General features: G+C 47.1%; 4 protein-coding genes across 4 annotated transcripts; 2 read left to right on the top strand and 2 right to left on the bottom strand.

Moving 5' to 3' along the window:
- Nucleotides 1-3013: 3013 nt before the first annotated feature.
- PtA15_17A52 (uncharacterized protein) lies at nucleotides 3014-3379 on the bottom strand (the record flags this gene model as incomplete). The annotated part of the gene is made up of 2 exons (XM_053164555.1): nucleotides 3014-3163; nucleotides 3218-3379. 2 exons carry the CDS (start codon nucleotides 3377-3379, stop codon nucleotides 3014-3016), a joined length of 312 nt encoding a protein of 103 aa, XP_053028126.1.
- A 4376-nt stretch (nucleotides 3380-7755) lies between these two features.
- On the bottom strand, nucleotides 7756-8043 carry PtA15_17A51 (uncharacterized protein; the record flags this gene model as incomplete). The annotated part of the gene is made up of 1 exon (XM_053164554.1): nucleotides 7756-8043. The coding sequence occupies one exon, from the start codon at nucleotides 8041-8043 to the stop codon at nucleotides 7756-7758; it is 288 nt and encodes a 95-aa protein (XP_053028125.1).
- Nucleotides 8044-18931: 10888 nt separating this feature from the next.
- On the top strand, nucleotides 18932-22774 carry PtA15_17A50 (uncharacterized protein; the record flags this gene model as incomplete). Its single annotated transcript, XM_053164553.1, has 3 exons — nucleotides 18932-19515; nucleotides 22347-22430; nucleotides 22507-22774. 3 exons carry the CDS (start codon nucleotides 18932-18934, stop codon nucleotides 22772-22774), a joined length of 936 nt encoding a protein of 311 aa, XP_053028124.1.
- A 2122-nt stretch (nucleotides 22775-24896) lies between these two features.
- On the top strand, nucleotides 24897-25411 carry PtA15_17A49 (uncharacterized protein; the record flags this gene model as incomplete). The annotated part of the gene is made up of 2 exons (XM_053164551.1): nucleotides 24897-25170; nucleotides 25356-25411. 2 exons carry the CDS (start codon nucleotides 24897-24899, stop codon nucleotides 25409-25411), a joined length of 330 nt encoding a protein of 109 aa, XP_053028123.1.
- Between the last annotated feature and the right edge of the window lie 1521 nt (nucleotides 25412-26932).

The following is a 26932-nucleotide window of genomic DNA, read 5'->3' as shown; positions in this document are numbered from 1 at the left end:
GGTACCTGCCCAAAATTTCACAAAATTTGGACACCCGCACCCGCACCCGGCACCCGCTGGCGGGTACCTGCCACGCCAGACAGGTACCCGCCTACAGGCGACAGGTACCTGCAAAATGGTACCCAGCGCCATCCCCACCCTGTAGGACAGCACTTTCTGCGCAGGTACCTGTGGCGGTGTGGAACTCCGTCCGGTGCTAGGCCGGCGGCAGTTGTTGGAGGGAAAGAGTGTTTTTCGAGATGAGTGCCCTCCGGGTTGTTTGGTCGGTTAGGGTGCTGAGGATCGAGGGAGCGATGAGGTTGGGGAAAGATTTTACGACCGCGTTGAGCGCGCGTCGGCGGTTTTGTTGTTTGAGGAGAAAAGAGGAGATAAGAGAAGCTCGAGTGGGATCAATAAGATTCAGGATCGGGCGTGGAGTGCGCCAAACGGGATCTACGATAAGATTTGATGGATTTTCTGACTTGGGATCAGATAGGTTCCATGCCGCCCCTCGTCTGAGTTCGGGGCTGAACTCAGACTCAGGGAGGCGCAGCGGACTGCGGACCCGTCATCACGCCCCGCACGCGCACAAAGACAAACAAAACAACATGAAACAAAAAGAGAGAACAAACCAAACCCTCCCCACTGAACCCATCCAAAGCGCGCAGTAGAGAAAAAGGAAAATAAAACAGAGGATCCATGAAAAAGAAACAACAACCGGAGAGCACAAGCAGAACAAACAAAGGGAAGAGTGATCCTGAACTCGTCTTGAGGGCGCGACGCGCGCCGCGTCGCGAAGATCTTGACGGGAGCTGAGTCTTGAGTCTTGAGGCTTGAATCCTAGGGCACCTCGACCAGCCGCGCGCCGGCGCGCCACGCTTTGAACTGAGTCTACATGTGTACCATGCGGCACACCACAGCGGGTGCGGGTACCTGCCTGAAATTTCATTGATATTGGACATCCGCACCTGCACCCGGCACCTTTTTCCAAGTACCTGCTCCTGAAATCAGGTACCCGCAAACGGGTACCTGATGCCATCTCTAATTCAATTGTGCATATTATCAGAAAATCCAAAATTGGATCTTCAGTGCAATGGAATATCCTCCAGGATTCCTTTGACCTCCAAAACAGATTCCTTCAATCAGTTTTGGAGTTCATGCGTCAAAAACTTGGGGGAGGGTGCCCATCAGTACTGCCAAGAAAACAGTCTATTCAGTTTTTCTTGTACATATTTTGGTGAATTTTAGATTGTGTTTTTGTGTTTTTAGGATTGGAAATCCTTCCTTTGTCTGCCAGCCTGCAGACATTAGTGGGACTCAAAGTAAAACTTGGCGCGCATGCAAGCCGTGTTACAAGTGGACTTGCCCCCCGCTAAATTTTTTATTGACTTTGAGCGCCCCAAAACTCCGAACTTGCTACACATACATACATAGCCGCCCTCAACAACCATCAAAAAAACCACGTCTTCTCTCAAATATGCTGGAAAAGATGCCTAGATCATCCAAACAAGCCGAAAGCATTCAAAACCTTCAAAAAATACTTTGTCTACATATCAAGCAAGCTGCGACAGAGGCTAGATACAACGACAGCGATGGCGAATCATCTACGAGCGAAGATAGCAAAATCAAAGAGCTAGTTCTGACACTCATCTCAATCAAGAAGAAGCAATACCTAGCCGAAAGAGTTCGACTGGAACAAGCCCCCAACATCACTGAATACCTCTTCCGTCTTGATACTGGCCGGTTCAAGCAAGAATTCCGGATGTCACAAGATTCCTTCCATTGGCTGCTTGAGTTAATCAAATACCACCCGTTTTTTCATAACAACTCCAATGTGCCCCAGCGACCCGTCCGGGATCAGCTCATGGTGACCCTACGACGAATGAGTATGTCGGGGAATGGATTGTCTATTGGGGTGCTAGCTCGTTTTTTCAGGATTTCCGAGGGCACCGTCATCCTTTACTGCTCGCGCGTGGTTGAAGCTATACTAGATCTTGAAAGGTTAGCTTTTTTTCTTGAAAATCTTTGAATATTCTTCAGGTAGATTGGTACTAATAGTTTTGGCATATCAGTACCTATGTTGTTTGGCCAAACCACAAAGCTTGTGAAGCAATTGCGGCAGATATAGCTGATTCAACCGGGTTCAAAAAATGTGTTGGTTTCATCAATGGAACACTGCTTCCATTAGATGAAAAGACTTCGATTGATGCTCAAGACTACTACTCTCGAAAAGGATCGTACGGTTTAGCAACCTTGGTCGTTTGTGATGCCAAAAAGCAAATCATCTACTACCTTACTGGATTGCCCGGATGCAGCCATGACACCCAACTGTGGGAGAATTGTGAACTCAATCTACAGAAGACACAGTTTGTTTATCCTGGGCAGTATCTTATAGGCGACTTTGGATTTCCTACGGAGTCCAACCTTGTACCAGCTCTCAAGAAACCACCGCACGGACCGATGCCAAGATTGAAGAAGAAATTCAACCAGCATCTAGCCTCCCTACGAGTATGCAACAAGCATTGCATAGGCATCCTGAAAGGATGCTTTCAAAGCTTGCAAGGAATCCAAATGGAACTCACCTCACCAGAAACAATGAAGAGGATCACACAGTGGGTTTCTGCCTGTGTGGTCCTCCACAATTTTCTACTGAGAGATGACTCACCATCAATCAATCATGATTCAATTGATGTGACAGCACCAATCAATGATGATGATCTTCCACGTCAAGGGGCAAATAGTTCTGGAAATCAAATTTGAGAGCAGGTGTATCAGGGGTTTTTAAACTTTTTGGATTTATCTTAGTAATCTTACACCTTTTTTGAGCTTTCTTATCTCTCCTCGGAGCATATACTTCTTTCTATCTTGTTTTATTCTCTCATTGGAAACTAAATTCCATCAATCTCTCATTGAAAAGCAAAAATGAAATGGAAGTGTCTTGAAAAGCAAAGCTTAAATTGAAGCAATCCAAAGGGGAGCAGATTTATTCTTGTGTTTGAGTCAAGCAAAAAGAAAACAAGGAGTTCCTGTAGAACTAGGAACTATTGGCATCAGAGTCTGATTCATCCTCTTTGGAGTTGGTAAGAATTTCAGGAATGGCAGGGAACTCTTCATCAACAGCCTTTTTGATCTCTGGATATTCCAGCCCAAGCTCTCTCAACTCCTTCATGTAGCTTACTTTGGCCTTCAATGCTTCAGCTCAAGCTTCAGTCATCTCTGCCTGCCTTTTTGCAATTACTGATTTGATGTAAAAGTCCTCCGGATTAGCTTTCTTTTTTCCCTTGCAGTTCTTCTTGCTTGAGGCGGCGGCTGATTTCCTCTTTTTGTTCTTCTTCTTTTGAGTACATGCTTTTGCAGTCAAGGTTGTAGGAGCGAGAGAAGGAGCTTGAGTATTTGTCATCTCACCATCATTTTCATCAGATTGAGGGGCATCTTTACCACTGCTTTGGACGTTCAAATCCTTGTTGGCTGGAGAGCCGCTGGTTGTGTTGTCTGCCTGGCCCTCTGGTGCCAGAACGGATGATCAAGTGCAAAGTGGTTCGGCCACTGACCTCAATCCCATAACTGGATCGAGGATGTCCCAGTATCGGCATAAGAAGTGGAGTTGATCTAGGGAAAACAAAAAAAGATCAGTCTGTATCTTCAATCAACGGAACTTCTGAATCTTACTGTCAGACACTGAGACACTAAGTCCATGTGTGTACAAGTGAGAATTATATGTCTTATAACCAGCGGTGGGTAGTTACAATACGCTACGATAACCGCCGTTATCTGCGTAGCGTAACGCTTGCCGTTACTGCGCTCAGGCGTTAGCGCTACTAGTAACAACTAGTTGTAACCCCGGGCCCGTATTGTAACAGACCTGATTGTTTTGGTGTGTTACTTGCGTTACTAGTAGCGTAACGCGTTAACCACCGGTTAACGAGATAAAGAGGGGCAAATGGCCCCCTCTGGATCATATGCAGTCCGATATCTGCCCCTCTGTGCGGGCAGATATTGTAACGGATGTTAAATGCCATACATCCTGGGTGTGTGATATTGTAACGCACTTCCGTTACGGTTAACGGTAATGGTAACAAGAGAAAAACCGTTACGATATCGGTACGTTAACGATAACCGTACCGTAACTACCCACCGTTGTTATAACCCACACCACCTGCAAATGGGTGTGGTTTTCTCCGCAGCCACAGCCAGTGGTTTTCCCTCGGAACTCGCGCGGCCCCCGGGAACCATCATTCGGGGTAAACATAACTCGCCCGGGCCGGTCATCTGGCTGGTCACATGACGACCAGCCAAGTTGTACATACAGCTTGATGACCGGCGAGCCGCGGGTCATCAGGACACACCGATGACCGGACAGCCGCGGGTCATCAGGACACACCGATGACCGGACAGCTGGCCGGTCATCGAGCTATACATGCCTCAATGACTGGTCAGACGGCTGGTCATCAAGGCAGACAGCTCGATGACCGGAGCCGGCCGGTCATCAAGAAGGCAGACACTGATCAATGACCGGTCATCAAGGATACACCTCGATCACCTCAGACTGGCCAGCTGGCTGGTCATTGAAGTGTCCTTGATGACCGGCTGGCTCCGGTCATCGAGGTACATGTATACCTCGATGGCCAGCCGTCTGACCAGTCATCAAGGTATACACCTCAATGACCGGCCAACTGGCTGGCCATCAAAATTGTACCTTGATGACCGGTCAGCTGGCTGGTCGTCGAGGTATACAGGCACCTTGATGACCGGAGCAGGCCGGTCGTCAAGGCATACACCTTGATCATCCCTGTCATCAAGGCTGGATCATTGATGACCGGAGCCGGCCGGTCATCAAGGCCTTGATCATTGATGACCGGAGCCAACCGGCCATTAAGGCATACACCTTGATGACCGGCCAGCTCGGGTTGGTTCATCAAGGTACATTCATACCTCGAAGACCAGCCGGCTGGCTGGTCATCGAGGTACATATGTTGATGGCCAGCCAGTTGGCCGGTCATTGAGGTGTATACCTCGATGACTGCTCAGATGGCTGGTCATCAAGGTACATGTACCTTGACATCAAGGACACCTCGATGACCAGCCAGCTGGCCGGTGATCGAGTTGTATCTGTGCCTTAATGACCGATTAGATGGCCGGTCATCGAGTGTCTACCGTCTTGATGACCGGCCGGCTCCAGTTATCGAGCTGTCTGCCTTGACGACCAGCCGTCTGACCAGTCATCGAGGCATGTATACCTTGATGACCGCCCAGCTGTCCGGTCATCGGTGCGTCCTGATGACCCGCGGCTCGCCGTTCATCAAGCTGTACAACTTGGCTGGTCGTCATGTGACCAGCCAGATGACCGGCCCGGGCGAGTTATGTTTACCCCGAATGATGGTTCCCGGGGGCCGCGCGAGTTCAGTTGGAAAACCACTGGGTGTGGCTGCGGAGAAAACCACACCCATTTGCAGGTGGTGCCAATGGTTAGAGACTCCATTAGTGATTGACTCATGTACATAGAGTCATGAGTTCAATTCCCTGTCTTAACATTAATATTGTACCTTTTATTACAATGTACTATTATTATGTATTTAACTACATACTTCACACTCTTTTGAGTATGTAACACCAGGAAAGCTTTGGGGGCACTCCCCAGGGAGTGCCACAGCTGAATTTGGGGTTAGTTTTTGACTGAACTGGGGCAGAAGTCCTTACAATGTGATGGTGAATTGTTCAATTACTGGGCAAGAACTATAGACCAATCTAATTTGGAGTGATATGTAACCGTTGGCCATGAACTATCATTCAACTCTGTTGAATTCATCTTGAAGTCAAGTTCATGTCAATCCTAACTTTAGTTCTAAATTTTAAAATCAGGTAGCTCTTGCTTATCCAATTCTTTTTACATTGGGGTGAACCGCCTTCATCAAATATATATCACACCTGAAACACAACTGCCTAGATTTGGATAAAGAAAATATCAGAAGTGCAGAACATTTTAGTATTTTCACAAGAGCAGTAGAACTGTATTTTGGCTGGGTACACAAGGGTGACACAGTTCATAAATCACTCAGCTGCAAATGCCCCTCTGTTCTAAAAAATGTGTGATTGGTGTGTGATTTGTCACCCTATTGTCTCATTTACGCGGCAGAAGTCCCCCTCTGGTATGAAAAGTTTGTGATTTGTCACCCTATTGTACGCGCGTACAATAGGGTGACAAATCACAAACTTTTCAGACCAGAGGAGAATTTTTGCCCAATAAATCAGGGTGAAATGGTTTGGAAACAATTCAGCTGGACATGTCCCTCTGGTCTGAAAAGTGTGTGATTTGTCACCCTAGTACAATAGAGTGACAAATAACACACAATCACACACTTTCCAGACCAGAGGGAAATTTCCAGCTGAATTTTTTCCAAACCGTGTCACCCTCATCTAATTGGCAAAAATTCACCTTTGGTCTGAAAAGTGTGTGATTTGTCACCCTATTGTACGCGCGTACAATAGGGTAACAAATCAGGCACTTTTCATACCAGAGGGGGACTTCTGCCAAGTGTAAAATTTAAGAAAAATTAGTATAACTGCCCTGATGGAATATGATTTGTCACCCTATTGTACGCGTGCACCATAGGGTGACAAATAACAAACCAATCACATTCTGTTGAAGCCACAGCAATGGGTACAGGATGATGAAATGGTTCAAAAACTATTCAAATTGACTTCACCCTTGGGTACAAACAATGTGTGAGTGGTGCCTTACACTTTAGTTAAACTTTGGTTACAGACACTTTGTGTTCTGTGGTCCAGTCTAGTTACTACTGATTTACAGAAGAGTTCCAGCTGAGTTATGAATACATCATATATACTTGTATATAATTTCATGTTTGATTACACATATGATGTAGTAGACATTGCGCTGAGTTATGAAAAAAATTCAAGGTAAGGCACGCCCTGGGGAGTGCCCCCCAAGCATCCCTGGTGTAATTGACTTTATTTCACACTTATTACATATTGTACATACAGAGGGAGATTAGATTATCTCTCTATGTATTTATCATGATTAAGAACTATTTATGTACAAATGGGGAGATTACATACTCATTTATGTAAATCCCCCTTCTGAATTCCGTGATCACTCCTCTCCTTGGAGTTAAGGATCCCTCAGGTCCTTGACTCAAAGTAGGGAGCTGATCCCTGTAATATAAAAGGGGAGGTCTCTCACCTGTAGAGATTCTCCCTCCAAGATTATTACCATACAAACCCGTGCACCTTAATACAAATCAATAGTGAGTGGGGTTTTCAATAATCAACTAACTTTCTCTTTCCCTTACAGCTTTTTTTGACCTCAACTCGTGTATTTTCTAGGTACAGGTGATTGTTATCACACCTGTAACCTAGAAGATAACCCTTTCTTGTTCAAAGCTACGGCACCTGGCTTGAGTCATCGCCGCGTCCCCTTACTTTTGTAAGGGAGCTAGCCCCTCCGCTATTTAGCGTCGAGGTGTGGTTTATTCCCATTGACCTTGAAAGGTTATAGTGTGGCCCTGATTCCGCTGGCAGCTATCCTAGCCGCTACAGCGCAAACTTAAAACCCTATCAACTCTGTTTCACCCAAGAGACCCGAGCTGACACTTACATACCATCAACATTCTTGACACCATTTACTGCATCACTTTCAAGAATTCCTGCCCCGGTGTTCCTCTTCCAGTCGTGAGCAGTGTTGTATGAGGACTGGAGATCACTGATCTTTTGAGTTATGCCTAAGCTGACTGAACACGTAAGAAAAAGTACAGCACATCAATTTTTTTGGGGGGAGGGGTATTTGCCCTTAACATCTCGGTGGGTGATCCCACTTGCAACCATGATTTCGAGTATCTCAGAGCACAAAGACTTCTTTGTCTTTCCTTCCTCGAGATCACCCCTCCATTGTTGGTAGTTAGAACCAGATGAGAGCCAGTCAAGGACAATATCCATGCTACTGTCTCCGCCATTGTCACCATCGCGGTCCCAGGGAACTGCCTTCTTCTTGGTAGATTTCTTAGCTTTTGGGGCGGGGGTGATGGGGGTTGCTGGTGCTTCTGCCATGTTGTCTCGGAGGAGTTGTGCACAGTGAGGAAGCCGGATGGGGCAAGGAGGGGCAACTTTTCTTGTTGAGTCAAGCCGGCATGCACCCATTTTTGGCCAGAGCCGCTTGCATGAATTCAAGCAAGTTGCCCCGCAAAATTAAACTTGCTAAGTCAACTTGCATGCGCGACCTGTACTGAACTTTGAAACCCCCTATTATTCATAAGCCTCTCCTACGGAGAGCCCTCCGGGTGGGGTCCCCCGGACCCTCCGTTCGAGAGGCTTAGTTAAGCTAGGCTGCACATCATTGAGTGGTGTGACTTTCACAAAAATATCATCAGGCGCTCTGGAGAACCCAAGGAGGAAGCCAAATGAAGGAGCATCTCCCGGTGAGGTAAAACCTGGTTGCTAAGAGAATCTCTACAGCAGGTGCTAAACTGCTTTGCCAAATTTTTGAGTTTGGCGACTGGGGCGCAGTTTTAGCAACCTGCAGCGAGGCAGCTTTGCACGTGAAATGTGTGGTTTTGTATTGCTGTTGGGGGAGAAGGTGAGGTATCACATGTGAGATGTGTGATACTCGCGAGGTTGGGTTGCTATCCTGTTTCGAAATTTGCAAACAGGATAGCTCCCAAGAGGCAAGTTGGCAGATTTGATACATATTGTGTTTTGCTTGGTTGGACTTCAAGAGCAAAGTTGAGTGCTATAGTTTTGGGGTTGTCTGGCACAGCCCCAGTTTAATCTCCACCATTCTGCCATACAGAGCCCACCTGTACCTTTGTGAAAATGATCATGATGATCTTTGTTTTACAATGCAAGGCAAAAACAAAAAAACAGAATTACGGAATGCCATGATTTGTGCACAGCAACAGGACCATCCGTCCAAGAATTCTACAAAACACAATATGTGTTTGGCATCCGCGGTGGCATTGCTCAAGCGGGTTTGGCGTGCTATATCTGGTTTAGAAACCCGGTTTAGCACCTGCGGTGGAGATGCTTTAAACCCCGGGATGGCAACTCAATTTTTGCACATACATAGCAACCCGCAAGGCCCTGGCACACCAAGCTTAACTAAGCCTCTTAATTGGAGGGTCAGGGGGGGCCGATCCCGCGTCCCGAAGGGATGCTCTCTGAAGGAGAGGCTTACTTGTAAAGTCGGACCCACGGCCTGAGGACAGTCAAATTTTGGCAGGGAAATGATAAAAAATAAACTCAGCACAAAGTTAAAAATAAATAAATGAACTCTCTTCAATGCCTTTTGGCACAGTTGTAGCTGCCCATCTTGGGCATCTGCTGGATTTTTTTGGTGGAAATTCGGCCATAAATGGCCTGCTCAACAGCTATTTTTGCAAGGGCACTGTGAGCCTGAGTCTCTATAGTGACAGCAGGACACAAGAAATGGGGGGGCAATAGTTGGATTTCTTGGGATAAAGAAATTACAACTATAAAAGAAAAAAAGAGAAAGAGAGAGAGAAACCAAGCAGGATAAGAAGGAAGAGAAGTACTAGGTTATTCTAGTGGGAATGCACGTCCACTGGCAATGCTACTCTTCAGAAGAGTGCTGCTAATCTGTGCAAGAAGTGCTACAGCTTCCTCTCAGGAGGGTATCTGGATTAGATAAGTCTTAATCCAGCCACAGTTTTTTAGACTTCTCTCTGGACAGTCAAGGTTCTTAAAGGGAAACCTGAGGGACAGCCCTGAACCTAGATTTTGAGGCAAAGGCCTGATGATAAGAAGGGACAGCCCTGTGATCAAGATGGAGGCAAAGACCTATAGATTTGGAGGGACAGCCCTGTGATCAAGGAGGAAGCAAAGCAAGAAGAAAAGGCAGATCCAGCAAGACACAGAGTTGTACCTCTGAGATAAACAAGGTTCAGTGAAAGAGGTTACTTACTGTCAATATCCTAGGCGCCTGTGACGGTAGGTATACTGGGAGTATAGTAGGCTCTTTGGTGGTGATCCTAGAGTTATCTGGGTGGTGGTTCTGGTGTGCTGAAGTCTGTGGATCCGCCTCAGGCAAGGGGGATCCTGACTACGAAAATTTTCACAGTTTGCTTATGTAATTTACATATGTACATGTGGTTTGGCGCGCCTAGTAGCGCTGACACGTCACAACTGCGCAAGGGCGCTACAACTCAGTAACTCAGGGAAGGAGTATAGTTACAATGAATTGGTAAGTTGTAACTAGGGTTAAAATTGCATGAGGAAACAGAATATGAAGTCAAAACAGGGATATCTCTTAAGATGAAAAAGATATAAAGTAATTTATATGTAACAAAGGTAGAACAGGCAGCTTTTTAGGTCAGCTGTGATGACTCTAAGGCTGACAGGCACTTACACATTTGGGAAATTAGATTTTGATGACCCGCCAGATTCTACTCTTATTGGATCAGGGAGAGTCCCACAGCTCTTGAAGTATTAAATTGTATTTTTAATGAAATATGTACATATTTGCAATTGGTGGCGCTTGTGGCTTATGATGTATGCATTTTGCTAATTATGCCATAAGTAGCGGATTGATCTGAGAGTTTATCTGGGCCTGCATTGGGTGGATCACTCCAATGCCCAATACTTATCCATCCCCACAGTTTCCTAATGCTATGGAAATGTGGAGCTTTGAGGGCCGTACATATACCAGAAAATCACAAGCTTTTCAATGGTCTGGGAGGCGTGACCAGAATCAGAGCGCTTGTGGGTGATTTGGGGGCTGTAATGCCCTCCCCAGCCAAATGGCTGGTTGCGCTCACGCAATATTTGGGACATTATATTCAAGTCCCTCCTTTAGAGGCGCTTCGCGCCTCCTTGGAAGGAAGGGACTTGTGTTAAGTTAGCTGGCACACACCCGTGGTTGCTAATAAATACACACCCAGAAGAACTCCCCAATGACCAAGTCCTCAAATATATGTAGTTACAACACACCTAATGACCATTACAGCCAGTCATCAATTGTTGATAGCTTGCAAAGATCCCTAAGACCAGTATGGCCGGTAATCAATAATTTCATACATTGCAACAAAACAGAAAAGAAAAGAACTGGTCCAAGCTTCTTGGAAAACACAATCATTGAATTGTGTTGTATGGTTGCAGAAGTGACCAGAGCAATTTCTTGATGAATAATTTATTTAGAGTAGATATCTGAGAACTTTGAAAGTGTCCCAGGGCAATGGCATAGCTGATGAACTCAATTTTGTTGTAGTGGCCATATTAGGGGGTTTCACAATAAGGAAACCCGGGAAGGTGTTTGAGCGCTTGCAAGTATTGTTATTGCTTGGGGCAATTTCTTGCGGGACTTCACACCAAATATTTAAGCGAGTATGTCACGCCTGAGTAAAGAAATTTAGTGCCATGGGAAGCAAAAATCTTCATTGTGAAACCCCCTATTGCCATGTCAAAATTTCCAGTTCCTTCCCTGCGGTGCAGCCGCAATTTCTGCACATGCTATGTGTGAGGCCTGGCCTACTAAGGCCCCGTTTGGCAGCAGTGATGTTATGTAATAACCACTGCTTTTCTATAACCAGGCCTCACCGAGACCAATATCGTATCACTCGCATGTACGGCAGATTTGAGGAGTTATGAGGGTCATCACGAGTTTCCTCATCACTCCTCATCATCCCCGCCATTTCCGATATAGTACCCCTGGGGGTGTATTTGGGGTGATATCGGCACCCTTACACAACACACCCCCAACTCCACCTCTGTTACTCACCTCTATGGCCGGTACAGACTTTGTACCGGTCACCAAGCGGAGTACACACTCCAATTGATAGAAACGGTCATTGAGATTGATGACAGATCCAACACAATTGGCCATCAATGACCATTGGTCATCGAAGGGACTATGTATTCTCCTTGATGACCATTGGTCATCAAAGGGACTGTGTACATATTCTCCTCAATGACCATTATTGGTCATCCAAGGGACCATGTATTCCCATCAATGACCAATGGTCATTGATGGGACTATGTGTTCCCCAAAAGGGACTCTGTATTCCCTTTGATGACCGTGTACCGGCCATCGTCGAGAGGAGTTAAACACTTGATTGGCCTTGCCGGTATGTACGCTTGATGGCCGGTATTTACCGGCCATGGAGCTTGTTATGTAGGCAAGCTGTATGACACAAGTGGCAGCCAAACACTTGTGTTATGTTGAAAGATATGAAATTCAAGAGTGATGTGCATCACATTAGGTAAGTGCACAACATCACATAACATGATTGCTCCCAAACGGGGCCTAAACAGTTTGCTATAATAGCTATGAAACTATCCGAGAGGATAGTTTGCCAAATTCTTGCTTAGTAAACTTAGGATATATAAGATTGTGAAGTTTTCCCGAGTCACGTTAATAGGGGGGTTCACAATTGAATTTTACTAAACTTTGGAGCCAAATTTAAGGCCTTTATGAACAAAATTTTAAACTTTTGGGAAAATGCACAGCAGCAGGTGCAACTGATGAATCAGTGCAATTTATCAATTCTTCAAAAAAATGTTCATAACCACCTTAAAATGTGTCCTAAAGTTTTGTAAATTTCAATCGTGAACCCCCCTAATGAAGTTTATATGTATAAGGGTTTATCGATTTTAAGTTATAACTTTAAGAATTGAATTTCTTCGGATAATTGGTAACTTTATATGTGAGGAAAACTATGACAAAGAATATCACAATAGAGAAGAGAGGAAGGAAGGAAAGGAAAGACAAATCGCAAAGAAAAAGAGTAGGTAAACAAAATCTCATTCGAACCGATGTCATCATGACAATCAAATGCGTCATTGATCATGCTATCGAATTAGTAAGGCAATCTTGCTGAAGAGATTCGATCATGATCGACCGATCACAGCTTACATTCATTAGCGCAAGACGGCGCAAGACCTATGATTATCAAAGCCATTCGTTACACTATGCCCAGCTTGCAACCTCTTGCAACATTCCCAAGTTCTCAAATCCAAGTGATCTGGAAACCCGGTTCATAACAGTGAAACATCTTTCAAAAACCGTTTCATGAGTGGAAACATTCTTTTCCATCATTCCTAAACTGTACATAAGTGTTTTGCTGCACCACAATGGCTGGAAACATTTCCCCTTCACCCAAAGCATTTCACTTTGGTCTCAAGAGTAGTGTAACAGACAAGGTATCTGGTCCAGAGTCTACATACTCAGTTTGACATTCAAAACACCAGAGCGCGTCCTGTCTGAAGAGCTAGGATATCAGGATAATGCAAGAATGAGATGAAGAACTCCCCCAAGGGAAAAATAAGATTGCTGAGAATGTAGAATATATATACAAAGATGATTATGTAATTGTGTTGACGAGCTAAAACTATATAAAACTATGGCAGTTATGTAATATGTAAAGAGACCTGCCATAACACTCCCCCCCTCGACAACACCAGAGAGAAAAACAAAATGAAACAACAAAGAAAAAAGTGAAACAGAAAAAAGGAAGAATGAGCAAAGTGAAGAATAACCAAGGATAAGAATGTGAATGAGATAGAAAAATACAAAGAAGAAAGAAGAAAAAATGAAAGAGGGATCCAGAGAAACGAGTCGAGCCGAGAGAACCTGAGTCATCGAACGGCCAAAAAATACAAAGCAGAAATGGTTAACTTCCTGCAAAATCATCAACGGACTGATGTTGAGGGCCTGGAAGGAGATGGACAGATGCGGGGGGCGCATGTTCGTCGCCGCTAGCGCATACTGACCCCCCTGTACTTGCCATAGCTTGTGATGGGTTTCTCAAACCCATCTGAGTGGCAAACTCAACGACCTTCCTCCATCCAAGGGCCTTGGTGAAAATGTTGGCAAGCTGAAGGTCGGTCGAAACCCAATCCAGACGGACTTTCTCGCGGTACAGAAGTTCATTGATAGTGTGAAATTCACGATCGATGTGACGATGTTCCTTCCGAGTCCCGCAATCTTTGCTGATGTACACCGCCGCCTTGTTGTCGGAAAGAAGAAGAGGTGACGCGACCGGGAAGAATTTTGAGAGGAGAGAAGACACATAGCAAGCATCCTTAGACGCGAAAGACAGTGCCATGTACTCAGCCTGGCATGTCGACCGCGCGCAGCATGTTTGCCGTTTGGACGCCCAGGAAACAGGCGCTCCCCACGCCGTCAAAATGAAGCCATGAACAGATCTAGAACTCTCCCCGCCCCAGTTGGCATCGACGAAGGTGGTGACACATTCGGAGACCGCGCCAGTCGCGATGATTGGAAGGGAAGAAGCAGCCGTAAACCTGACGTAGCAGACTAGATGATCAAGCGCCGTCCAATGAGAGTCATCCGGAGCCATTGAAAATCGTGCAAGAAAGTTTACCGCAAAGGTGATGTCGGGTCGAGAGCCTTGAGACAAATAGAGCAAGCAACCGATGACAGAAAGATATGGTTTTCTCATCTCAGTAGACGGGTTAGACTGCAAATCAGAAGAAGCAATGGGAGTCCTGGTCTTGATGTTTGAAGGCATGAGAGAAGTGATTTTCTCAACAAGCAGAGGCTGATCGAGGCGAAAACCACCAGGGACCTCACGTACTCGCAACCCAACAATGCTGGAGAGTTGCTGATCCCATTTGAGATCCAGAACAGCGTCCAGTCTTGCCTTGAGCCGATCCAACAATGGTTTTGAACTTGCAGTGAAAATACCGTCGTCGACGTGGACCCACAAGAAAGCCATGTCGACACCGTCGCGATATACATAGGTAGACTGGTCTTCTAGATTGGAAAGGAAACCAATCGTCGCAAGCCGGTTTTTTAGATGCATCCACCAACAACGGCTAGCCTGACGCGTGCCGTACAACGCCTTGCGGAGTTTCAAAAAACAATTAGGTGATACTTTGACGCCAGGAGGAGGACGAATATAAACGTCGTAGTCGATGTCGCTGTGGAGAAAAGCGGACTTGACGTCAAAAGACGCCACTGGCCAGGAGAAACGCGACGCGATTGCAAGGAGGTAAAAGTAGGAGTCGGGGCAAAAGTCTCCCCTACATTGACCCCGTGAATTTGACGGAACCCCTGAGCGACGATGCGTGCCTTGAAACGAATAACAACGCCCTCTTGATTACGCTTAACAGCAAAAACCCACCGGCAATTCAGAATTTCCAGACGAGATGAGATTGGAACCTTGTCCCAAACGTGAAGAGAAACCATCATTCCAACCTCGTCGTCGCAAGCTTTCAACCATTGGACGCCGGAATCAGATTTAACCGCCTGATTGTATGTCTCCGGCGCATCGGAAATGAAAGGTGCCACTGAGACAGCGGATTCCAGGCATGCATCCTGGATGTCAAACTCCCGCATCAACGAAAAATCACCTAGACGACGAACTTGAATAGAACTGAGAACCGCAGTGATTGTCGTAGGATTGGAAACCGTGTAGGGCAATTCATCTTCATGAAAAGCCACCGATGCCCCGCGCTCCAAGCAGTTCTTTACTGGATCCCATAAGACCCAGCCATGAGAAACCTCCGATATGCCAACGTGAATCAGTTCCCGTGCCCTAGGAACAAACTGTTTGGGATAATTGAGATTGTGTAGGTAAGCTTTACAACCAAACACACGTATCATGTCGAGAGATGGTTTGGATTTGATACAAAGCTCATACGGGGTCTTTGAGGAACCGTCGTGTACAACTCGGTTGAATACAAATGTGGTGTGTTTGAGGGCCTGAAACCAAAGACTTTCCGGAAGTCGTGCATGGACCAGGAGAGTTCGAGCCATGTCGAGAAGACTTCGATTGGTGCGCTCCACACTTCCATTCTGATGATGCTCGTAGGGAATGGACATCTCATGACGAATCTGGTTGTCTTTGAGGAATGTATTGAATTTATTGGAGACGAACTCGCCGCCGTTATTGGAGCGGATGCACAGAAGTTCGTGGCCTGTGTGTTTCCGGAAATTAAGAACCCATTCAATAACCGACAAAGCCGCATCTGCTTTGCGTTTGAGGCCGAAGGTGGATGTCATTTGGGAAAAAATGTCGTGGATTACCAAACCATAGACGCTACCGTCGACAGCCAGAGGAAAGGGTCCGACCAGGTCCACAGCCACAATGGCCCCAGGTTTGTCTGCAATACCTCGACTGGGGGAATGAATAGGGACATGGCGACTCTTTGAGAGGGAACACGAAGTGCATTTCTTTGAAGTAGAATTGAAACACTTCTCAGGAAGCCCATACACAGAATCATGCATAATGGTACAATTGATGGTTTGAACTGCCAAATGACCCAGTCGGAGATGCCAAACTCTGGATGAAACACTGGCGAGAGAGGGAACCGGAGTAGAAGAAGGGGTGGAAAAGGAAGGGGAAACACTGGAAGAGATAAACCATCTATAGTTGTCGACATACGAGGAAAAAATAGAGTCTGATTGGCGGAAAATGAAACAGCCGTTGTTGAATGAAACACTACTGTCCCAATGATCGAAGAAACCGACGGAGAGAACCGTGCCACGAACGCCCGAACAAAATAAAACTTGACTCAGGTGAAGATCACCTTGATCCGTCTTGATGACAATGTCGCCAACTCCGCCTACGGAAAGGCATTCTTTGGAAGCCACGCGGAGGCGTATATTAGTAGGCCGAAATGTGACAAATAGATCACAACGTGACGTTACATGATTGGTAGCGCCAGTGTCGACCAGGACATCATCAGATTTGTTGGGAGCCACTGAGATAGAAGCCAAGGAGTTGTCTGTCGTTTGAAGCCGATTGGAGAGAACCGAAGACTTCTTGGGCCTCCACCCTGGAATCTTCAAGCGGGGGTCATCCAGAGGCGGAAGTCCTGCCTTAGAGCGAGGACAGTCAGGAGCGCAGTGGCCCCAATCCCAACAGGAGCTGCAAGGATTATCCGGAGTGATCCACTGAGAACCCCAGCTGTCAGCCGGAAGAGAACCGTGAGAGCCAGTTGTTGGAAGTCGTCCACGTGGTGCAGACCCTCTTCCCGAACGGCCCCCGCGTTGCCTTCCTCCTCGTCCTTGTTGAGCCAACATCGCCATCATCGCCGGGCGAGACCCAGAGACCTTCGATGATTGATCGACCCGAGTAGCAACGTTCAATAAGTCAGACCCGGAAACATTGACATTGGGAGAAATGGTGAATCGAGAATCCATCGCGTTGGCCACTTCGCTGCCGTAACGAATAAGAGCTGCATGAAAGACAAAACACAGAAGCTTATCTGTCGTCCAGCCTCCAATGCGCTCCTCGACATCCAGCAGAAACCATTTAAAGGACTCATAGCTTGCCGCGAAGGAGTCCGAAGCGTCGTCCGTAGTCCTGGCCAATCCAATCCATCGCGCAAGAAGCATTGACCAGGAGGACCCCGCAAAACAATCTTGAAGGGAGGTCCAGGCGCCGTAAGCAGTCATGCCGTGGAGAGATGGTCGAAGAGCCGGATCAATGGAGGCCTTGATGACCGTCAATACGCCTAGCGCCGTCAAAGCATCCTCCTCGAACAGACACTGGTTAAAGTAATCTTCCCGGCGAGTAACGGTGGCGACCAACTCCCTCAAGGCCGCAGACCAAGCCGGAAAATTCGACCCGTCAATAGACAGGGAAGGTTGGATGTCCTTCCCTAGTTGTTGCCATTTGAGTTGACTGGACGCCGAGGACCCGGGAGAGGAGTTGTTGGTAAGAGCCCGGACCAAAAGAATCTTCAAGACGTCCTCATTTAAACCGTCAAAGCCTCCCGGACCAATAGCCTTTCGGAGGACGTCGTCAACAGAAGTCAAAGAGGGAGACGGTTGAGGAAGATGGGGAGAAGGTTTTGGTGAAGGCGGATCCGGGAAATCGCAAGCTTTTCCTTTGTCGGACGGGCCAGGTTGAGGGGACTGACGTTCATCAACTGGGATTGGCGGCATCGGGGAGGGTGACTTGGTCGGAGGAACAGAGGGACGGAAATAGGGACGCATGGTTGCAGGAATTGAAGAGGTTGGGGGGCTAGGATCGGAAAAACGAATAGACGGAGTGTTGACGGGATCTAGGGGAAAGGAACCAGGTACGGCGGAATGTGAACTATCACCGTCGTCGGACATAGAGTGGAAAGAAGAGACAGAGTTCGAAGATGCAGGAGATCTTGGAGGGGTAACTCGTGCGGAGAAGTCAGGGATGATAACTTCAGGATTCCGGGAACGAGTATGAACCATAAAAATAAGGAATATATCAAGCTTTGCAGGAATAGACGCAAAGCTAAGAAGAAAGTTTATGAGGAGTAGAGTTCACTGGATACCCGCTGGTGACAGCGCGGGCTCATAACCTGAAGAGCTAGGATATCAGGATAATGCGAGAATGAGATGAAGAACTCCCCCAAGGGAAAAATAAGATTGCTGAGAATGTAGAATATATATACAAAGATGATTATGTAATTGTGTTGACGAGCTAAAACTATATAAAACTATGGCAGTTATGTAATATGTAAAGAGACCTGCCATAACACTGTCCACACGCCCTTGTCTAATCGATAATCCCTCTCAATCCCCACTGAGACAATGGACCACAAATTCTTATTTTACATTGCTTTCCATATCCTAGGGGCCACTCGACTGTTACTATGTGTTCCTACGGATGAATTCAGTAAGATACCTGCTTACATCTCTCACTATATTTTCACTCCGACTGGCTTGCTCATCCCTCGACTTTTGGTATGTGCGTAGAACAGATAGGAGCACCAAGTGGTAGGCAGTTACCCGGGAACTTTCTCAATGGTGCAGGGAGGGAGGCAGCGCCTGGAAGACGCGTTCGGTCTGCCGCAGGTGAGAGGCAGGGTACCGAAGATGGTCGCTTGATGGGCCAAAGTAAATTTCACCATATTTTGTTTTCCCTCTCGAAAACTCAAACATCCTACTGATTGACCATTTATGTGCCAAGCAGCTATCAGCAGCATCCTAGAATGGCAGGGTCGCCACAGACCAGAGCCTACATACCACCACATGCTGCTTGAGCACTTCAAGAGTAGATATGAAAAGTTCACCGACGAGGAAGGTCCAGATTTGATAGAAAAAATTATCAGCGTTCATGGTAAAATATACAATCAAGAAGGTGTTGCCACACCAGAAGACATCACCAGCTTATTAGACTACCATGAGGTGCTCACTGAATGGGTGAGCAACGTAGAAGATCGTCCAGGCGAGCGAAGAGTTGAGGAGGTCAACTGGGCACTTAGCGAGCTGACACTCAATCTGCGTAAAATTCTACGTCCATGTCGAGCAGTTAGTTATATAGAATCGGAGCCAAAACCCACTCAAACCCAAAATAAGATCCTTCAGGCACTCCGGAATTTTTACTATCCAGATTTGGCCAACAAGGAAAGTTCGCAACTCCTAGAAGAGATCATCGGAGTTCACAATAAAGTGGAGAACCAGAAAGGTGTTGCCGATACAGAAGACATCATCAATTTAATCAAGTCCCATCAGAAGCTTATCCGCTCCGTCCGCCAACATCCGGATTTCCGCGAGCCTCACTTTCTAACAGATGTCACGAGACACTTGTATTTCGTTAATGCTTCACGTTTCAGGTTGGTGCAGAATCTGCCTACTATCCTACGTGAATCACCAGGCCTTCCCGACATGGCGCCGAACAAGATTCTATCGGAACTCAAGCAGATATACTCAACTTTCTATAAGCCGAACAGCTTTTATAAAGGTGTGAGGTGCTCGTGAGCAAGCAGGCAACGGGCGGCGGCGACAAGAGCACAAGACAAACCTTTTATAAAGGTGTGAGGTGCTCGTGAGCAAGCAGGCAACGGGCGGCGGCGACAAGAGCACAAGACAAACCTAAAGGTGTAGTCGAGTGAGCTGAGCAAACGATCTTGAAACAATGATGATTGAGAAAACTAGTAACAGGAGATGCTGGACTAAATACAATCACGATAGGTTTCAAGAGAGAGAAGCTGCGGACTACAACATGGGACTATAACTGACTAATATGCTAGTAGGAAGTGATAGTGCTAATATGCTAATACTTTCAGCTACATGAACGGGGAAAACATGCTAGAAAAAATGGTCAACATTAAGAAAGAGATAGATGCACATGGAGGCGTTGTGAGGGATCAAGACCGCGCCGGCGCATTTGCGCTCAAAAAGCCTATCAAAGACTGGGTGGTTGGAGCGAACAAACCCGGTTCCATTCATGACCTGCTATACACCTGGCACCTTCGCAGGGCACTCTCAAAGGTCTGGAAAGCTCTTCTTCATCATTTTGTATGAAATCTCCTGCAAACCCGTGTAAGGAGGGCGCCTCCTGGTATTTTCGTGGATTAAATCTAAGTATAGTAAATCCACACTTTCACAGAAATTTAGATCAAGGGTTTCCCCTGTACATTTTTCAAAAACTCCAAATACAGATTGGTGAGTAAAAAAAAAAATCAACAGTTTCCCCAAAGAAATGGTGACCGTATACACACAAAAACAAACGCTATTTCACATCTTTTAAACACTATTAAAGCTATATTTACCACATTTTACACTATTGATTATAAATTGTCTTTAATGGTATGAGAAGAATTTTAGAGAGAATAGCCCCCGAACATGAATGCCTCGGACTGACCCCCCAGCCCGCGGCAAGCGCGGGGAAAAAGGGGCCGGGTTTAACCCCCTCTGGCCTGGCCCAAGTGGGAGGGGACGGAGGGGGGCTAATGGCTGGCGCGACCTCCAGCCAGTGCAAATGCAACAGGGAGAGGGCGGCCGCGGGGGAAAGTGTGATGCAGCAAGCTCCTCCTTTTATAACCTCCCGCCCCGCAGAATCACCCATTGTTCCAGTTAGGAATCAAGCCTCAAATAAGCGAACTACCGGACAAGTTTCATTCCAGCGAGTTGGGGCAAGTACCGTTTCCCAGACCTCTCCTCAAGTCGTACTATGGGTGCACGGATGAATATCCCGTCTGACGACTTCTGCCAACCCATTGTCTTTAGGTGTTGCGGAATCGTGGACGCCCCACTCCGAACTTGCGCGAATTAGTTATGTAAAGTAACTTTGTACATTATCGGTCCCTTATTGAGGCGTTTTTGATGGCACCGTCAACAAGCCGCAGTTCGACTGACCGATTCTAATTGGAACTCGTCCTTTAGGAAACTACATCTACGCCGGCCGCGACACGTTGTCAGGAGGTGACGCCTGTGGGTAAAGGTACGAACTGTTCCAAGCTAGCTTCCAAAAAGGGTGAAACTGCCCAACAAAAGGGGCCTCTCCCTGTTACTCCCTGATCCGCGGAATGTTGCCCAATCTCTTCGCGGAAGTGAGACACAAAGCCTTCCACTTTCAATCATTTACTGCCAACCGTTGCTCGAGGGGTCGACCAAGCCGAGGTAACAATTGTATTTTCAGGGTCCGTAGTTATGGGATTGTTTGAAGGGTTTCATGGCGGTTTTTGTCTTGCAGTGCAACGATGCCGCGGGTTGATCACCTCTCGGCAAAATCGCACACGGCCCCTTTATAAAAGGGTCAGTCTTCCTTCCATTTTTATCAACAGCCATCGTTTACTTAGGTTTTACCATTCAACAGTTGTCTACTAATCAATCAATACACCGTCAAAACTTTGCTCCACTTTGCCCTACTCCAATCAAGCAGCTCTAATCGTTATGTCTGGTAACCGAACGCCGAATCACCCTGTCCATATGACCACACTTGTCGAGCCGTTGGCAGACGTAAGCTTTTCGAGTCTGTTGTTTTGCTGCATGGGACTAACCTATCTCGACAGTCTGTGCCAGAGAACGTACGAGCAAATCAATATGGAAATGTCACCACTGATTCTTTCTTACAGTGTTCGGGCGTCGACGGCTCCGACCAACGCAACTTCGAGGTCTCATTGACCACGAATACGGCGCTTACAAACGTCCTCGAGGCCGGCGTTGTTTACTACATGGCGGGGAAGCTAATCGCTACCAACGACGGCAAGACGCCGACGTTAACTTACAACCAGCATTCAGTCGCCCGATGAAGGGTTTGACTTCGTCAACAAGGCAAGCGTTGAGGGACTGGGAATCGTCATCAAACGCGAGGAGGTTGTTGTCAACCTGGAAACGCGCCTTGAAGTCATCGTTGAGCATACTGACTGGGATTCTCAGGTAAGATTGAGAAAGTCTTTGAAAGCCAGACATTAGCAATACTGACCCTTGATTAAGGAGCGGCGCCACAAGACCTTCAACGTTAAGTACGTGGTACCAGGGTCAAAGAATTTCATTAAAACTCATTCGCTCTACGTCGTTGGCCGAGAGTTGGAAATCGTTGGCTTGCTGGTCAATTTCGACATCAACGCAAAAATGGCTGTTGTACTTGTGGGTTTTCCAGAAGTCCGACTAATGATTCGAGTGACCTAACAATAAAATGCCTCTAGGTAAACGATTGCAGTATCACCAGTGGCCACCAGATTGGCCGCGCAAAGTCAAGCGGCTCGCCAGTAAAATCCAACCCTCACGGGAAAGGAAGAAACTTGTGAGTAAACTTAATGCCCTCAACGCCAAACGACGTTGGTAATAGTGCTCAACTTCAGCTGTTGAGTTTTTTTTAGGGTGAAGTTGAACTCCGATGAGAATATACCATCGACCAGTACGCCGGCAAAGAAGATGTTTGACACTCCGGCGTCGTCATATTGCGCGTCGGACCGCAATGGGAAGAGAAAGGCAACGGAACCCATGGAAACTGACAACGAAGAGAGCTATGAGAACGGAGGAGGGGAAGACAAAGACGAGGAAGAGGAGCCTAAGGAAAAACCAACTCGTGGGCGACCCCGTAAGGCCATTCTCAAAGACGCTGCCAAGAGATTAAAAAAGCTCTGATGACTCCCACCGCCGGTAAAAGTGAGATTCCGATGACGGTTATTTGGCATCAGTTGTACTTTGATACTAACTGATTGCGTTGTTGTGATTAGCCAGTTGGTTTTGGGGTGTTAATCTAGGTCTTTTCTGGTCTTTGACACTACTTGCTCTCAACTGGAGTCCGTCAGCTTAACATACGTTGGTTCTTCTTTTCGAGTGCTACACTTTCCGAATGCGTCCTTGATATCTTTTCCATCGCAGCTTCTCGCAAGCGTAACCAGTTGTTACGGAATTTCATTTCCAATAATTCTCACACATTCATTTTTTTTTCTTTGGTAACTGAGATTTGCGTAATTCATTAAACGTCAATATGAAGTTTCAATTAGAGCGATGGGACAAAAAACCCTTTGCTGATTTGCGCGAAGTGAGCTTTCAAGAAAGTATTGATTTGCAGAGCAAGGGTGTCAAATCGGCGGCAGTGGAGTGACGCAGCTCGGCCTCAAGTTGGTATGCTGGAGGAGCTTGGTGATGCGAAAAATTTGCTGCCTCCAGCTTACTATGGTGTGTTTTGGGCGTCGGGCTACTCGATGCAACCGTTGGTGGGTCTTCAAAAAGCCCACTTAACCATACTCAAAGATGTTACTTCGGCTAAATCTGATGCTACTAAAAGTCTGACTGCTTCAGAATACGAAGTAGTGTCATTTGGCTTTTCGCCGTGGTAACAGAAAGTTTCACGCTTAGGGAAATCCCACTTTCTTAAATCCACACAATCCTAGACCTCTGGATCTAAGTTTTGGGGTGTTTTTTTCTCACAAAATGGCACAAACAGCCCACAAATCTCACAATACATGTTGAAATCCCCAAAGGCCCGAAGGCCCTATGGATGACCCTCCAGCTGTGCGGCAGCAACGAGCAAAAGTGGGCCGGTTGTTAGAGTAGTCCAGGAAGGCCCTAATCAAGTGATTAGTGGGCTCCCAGGGAGGGGGTAGGACGAAACCGGAGCCCCTGGGGGGACAATCCGCTGCCAACCCCTCCCCCTTTTAAATAAGCACAGTCATGTTTGTTGCCCAACAATATCCTGACCGTTGCCCCACACCACCCGCCACGGGCTCGTCGCCATCTGCCACAAACTCTTTACCATCCGCCACAAGCTTGTTGCCATCCGCCACAAGCTCGTCGCCACCCGCCACGGGCTCGTCGCCATCCGCCACAGACTCGTCGCCATCTGCCACGAGCTTGTCGCCATCCGCCACGCTCTTCTTGCCATCCGCACTGTGGCCACTCAGCAATTACCGGAACTAACTCAAGTGTGTCACATTCACCGCCTGCCCTCTGCACCCCACACATAGCACTGCTCCTCATCACTCCACGCCCCTATCCCCGCTATCAGGTACAAACAGCTTCACCTTGGCTGTTATCCCCATCCATTTCTCGGGCACGTGTCCAGAAAGCAAGACTGGCGGCCAACCCGGACGTCTTGTCAGAGAAAGACGCGGCTGTGTTGATGGGCTTGCAGTCCCCCGCTCATCGGCTCGCCCCCACCGCCAAGAGCCCCAATGGGTCCCCGGGCAATCATAACCTCAACGATCTTCAGCTCGGAGCCGAGTAGAGGCCTTGACGAAGCACGCAGCGCCCGTCGCCCTCCAAAGCGGGCGCCGAGTCTCGTAAGTCTCTCTCTCTCTCTCTTGCTGGTTATGTTAGGCCCACCTAACGTCGTGCTGGTGTGTGCAGCCAAAGAGCTCTCGGCATCCGACCGGGACCTGCTCGGCTGGATCAACAACAAGATCCGGGCCCGCACGTCGGCCACCGCCTCGGACTTCTCGGGCTCCATCAGCTGAGGCCTTGACAAAGCACGCAGCGCCTGTTGCCCTCCAAAGCGGGCGCCAAGTCTCGTAAGTCTCGCTCTCTCTCTCTTGCTGGTTATGTTAGGCCCACCTAATGTCGTGCTGGTGTGTGCAGCCGAAGAGACCTCGGCATCTGACCGGGACCTGCTCAGCTGGATCAACAACAAGATCCGGGCCCGGCCCCCGCCTTGGACTTCTCGGGCTCCATCAGCTGAGGCCTTGACGAAGCACACAGCGTCAGTCGCCCTCCAAAGCGGGCGCCGAGTCTTGTAAGTCTCTCTCTCTCTCTCTTGCTGTTTATGTTAGGCCCACCTAACGTCGTGGTGGTGTGTGCAGCCAAAGAGCTCTCGGAATCCGACCGGGACCTGCTCGGCTGGATCAACAACAAGATCAGGGCCCGCAAGTCGGCCACTGCCTCGGACTTCTCGGGCTCCATCCGCAACGGCCACGCGCTCTTCCGGCTCATCGAGGCCCTCACTATGGCCGACTCCGGCCTCTCCATCAGGGACTTCCTTGGCGCCTCCCATCTCACTCAGCTCGACCTCCATCGCCCTGCTGGCCCGGATACGCCAGGTGCCTCTGGTATACATTCCAAAACAAATTGTTGTGATGTTCTTCTTTTTCAGAAGGATGGTTAGATTTGAATTTCCACTGTTGTTTCCCTTGCTTCCTGGATAAGCAAAGGGTATATTTCCTACCCAATTTCAAAAACATATTCCACTTGCTCATAATGTCCTGAACAATTTATTGGTCTCAAGATAGCAAGCAAGGCTTGTTGAACTTCTTCTTCAGCCACAAACCTGCCAACCAATGAGAGCAAAAAAACCCAGTCCATGACATTGAGAGGTTAACTGTTAACAATAATCAAAATATAATGAATTGAATGTACATACAGAGTTTGAAAATTGAAACAACACATCAGTTTTGATAATTCAATTGCCATTCTAAAGCACAGCCCACATGAGGATATTCTAAGTAGCATATCTCAACAGAATGGGAGATTTTGAGAGAAGAGTCGTATTATCCAGACCCTCTGCATCAGAAATAACCCATATTAATACTGTAATACCACACGGAATCACCAATTGTAGTCCACAAGAGGACAGGAGCTTATTTTGGCACTTCATAGATGCTTAGTTTTCCTGTTTGCTTCATTCCTCAGCCCCATCATTCAGACCTTTGCTCACCACCAGTCTTCTGAAATTTCATGAAAGGGGCCACACAAATTGAGTGGGATACTTGCTGCCTGTGGGGGAAGGCGGGGCCGGGGGCTTGCCAGGGTAAATGGAGTGGGGGGGGGGGGGCTTACACCCTGCAGCGGCGTAGCCGCTTTGGCCTCTAGTCCTATTGGTAATTAATTGCGCCGGGTTAAAACATGAAATGATTAATCTTGAAAATCGGCTTCATAATGAGATGGGGGTGTTTTTGACCGCGTCCTTGGGCATTGAACGGAAAGCTTCAATCGCAGGCCGGGCACACTAAGAGGTTGACAAAATTCCGTCTTCCAACGTCAACCGTTGGAGTTGGTATTGGTGCTCCATTGCAACTTGTTCATAATGGAATTGTAGATCACTGACCGGACTAGCTTGAGTTGGTATTGGTACTCAATTGCAACCTTTTAGTAAATGGAATTCGAAATGACTGACCGGACTAGCCCATTAAAATTTGGCTACTCAATAATATCGGGCTGTTACGGACCGCCTGCTTTTGAATTGGACCGGGACTTTTAATTGCAGCCCAAACATTCCAACAGTTTGACAAGGCGCCTTTTTACGACGTTAACCGTTCTGGTTAGTTGGAAGTGGTCAGTGCTGAGTAAAAATAACCATACAAGAATAAAATGGGAGATACCTTAAAGGGTTGACATTTCCCGACAATTTCGAGAATCACTCAATAGCGGAAGTCACAACGGTTTACAAGATCAACAAAGAAAACATACCTCATGGTTGAATCAAAAGGCCAAATTGTTGACCATCCGGATAGAAACAACAAAAAGAAGATTCTTGGCGCAGATTTTGTAAACATACCGCACAACATTGGAAGCTGCAGTACGGGATGCGTTGCTTGTGGTGCGCTTCACTGGATTGGAGAATCGTCGCTGGCCGACCGGCAGAAAGCTGCAATCGAGTTTACCATGTGTTGCAATAAAAATAAAGTCAACTTGCCTAACTTCCATGATAATGCAAAACCCTACCCATCAATCCTGCAGAACTTATTCAGTGGTTCCACTTCAAGTAAGATTAATCCCCCTTTTTGATAATGATTTGGATACACTGACTACTTGATTGAACTGAAAAGTTGCCTCGAACTTCCAGAAGTATACGCGCATGTATAA

The sequence above is a fragment of the Puccinia triticina genome, chromosome 17A, assembly GCF_026914185.1.
Source record: "Puccinia triticina chromosome 17A, complete sequence".
Taxonomy (NCBI): Eukaryota; Fungi; Basidiomycota; class Pucciniomycetes; order Pucciniales; family Pucciniaceae; genus Puccinia; species Puccinia triticina.
Note: the sequence above shows the minus strand (reverse complement) of the source record. Positions and strands in the feature narration are given on the sequence as shown.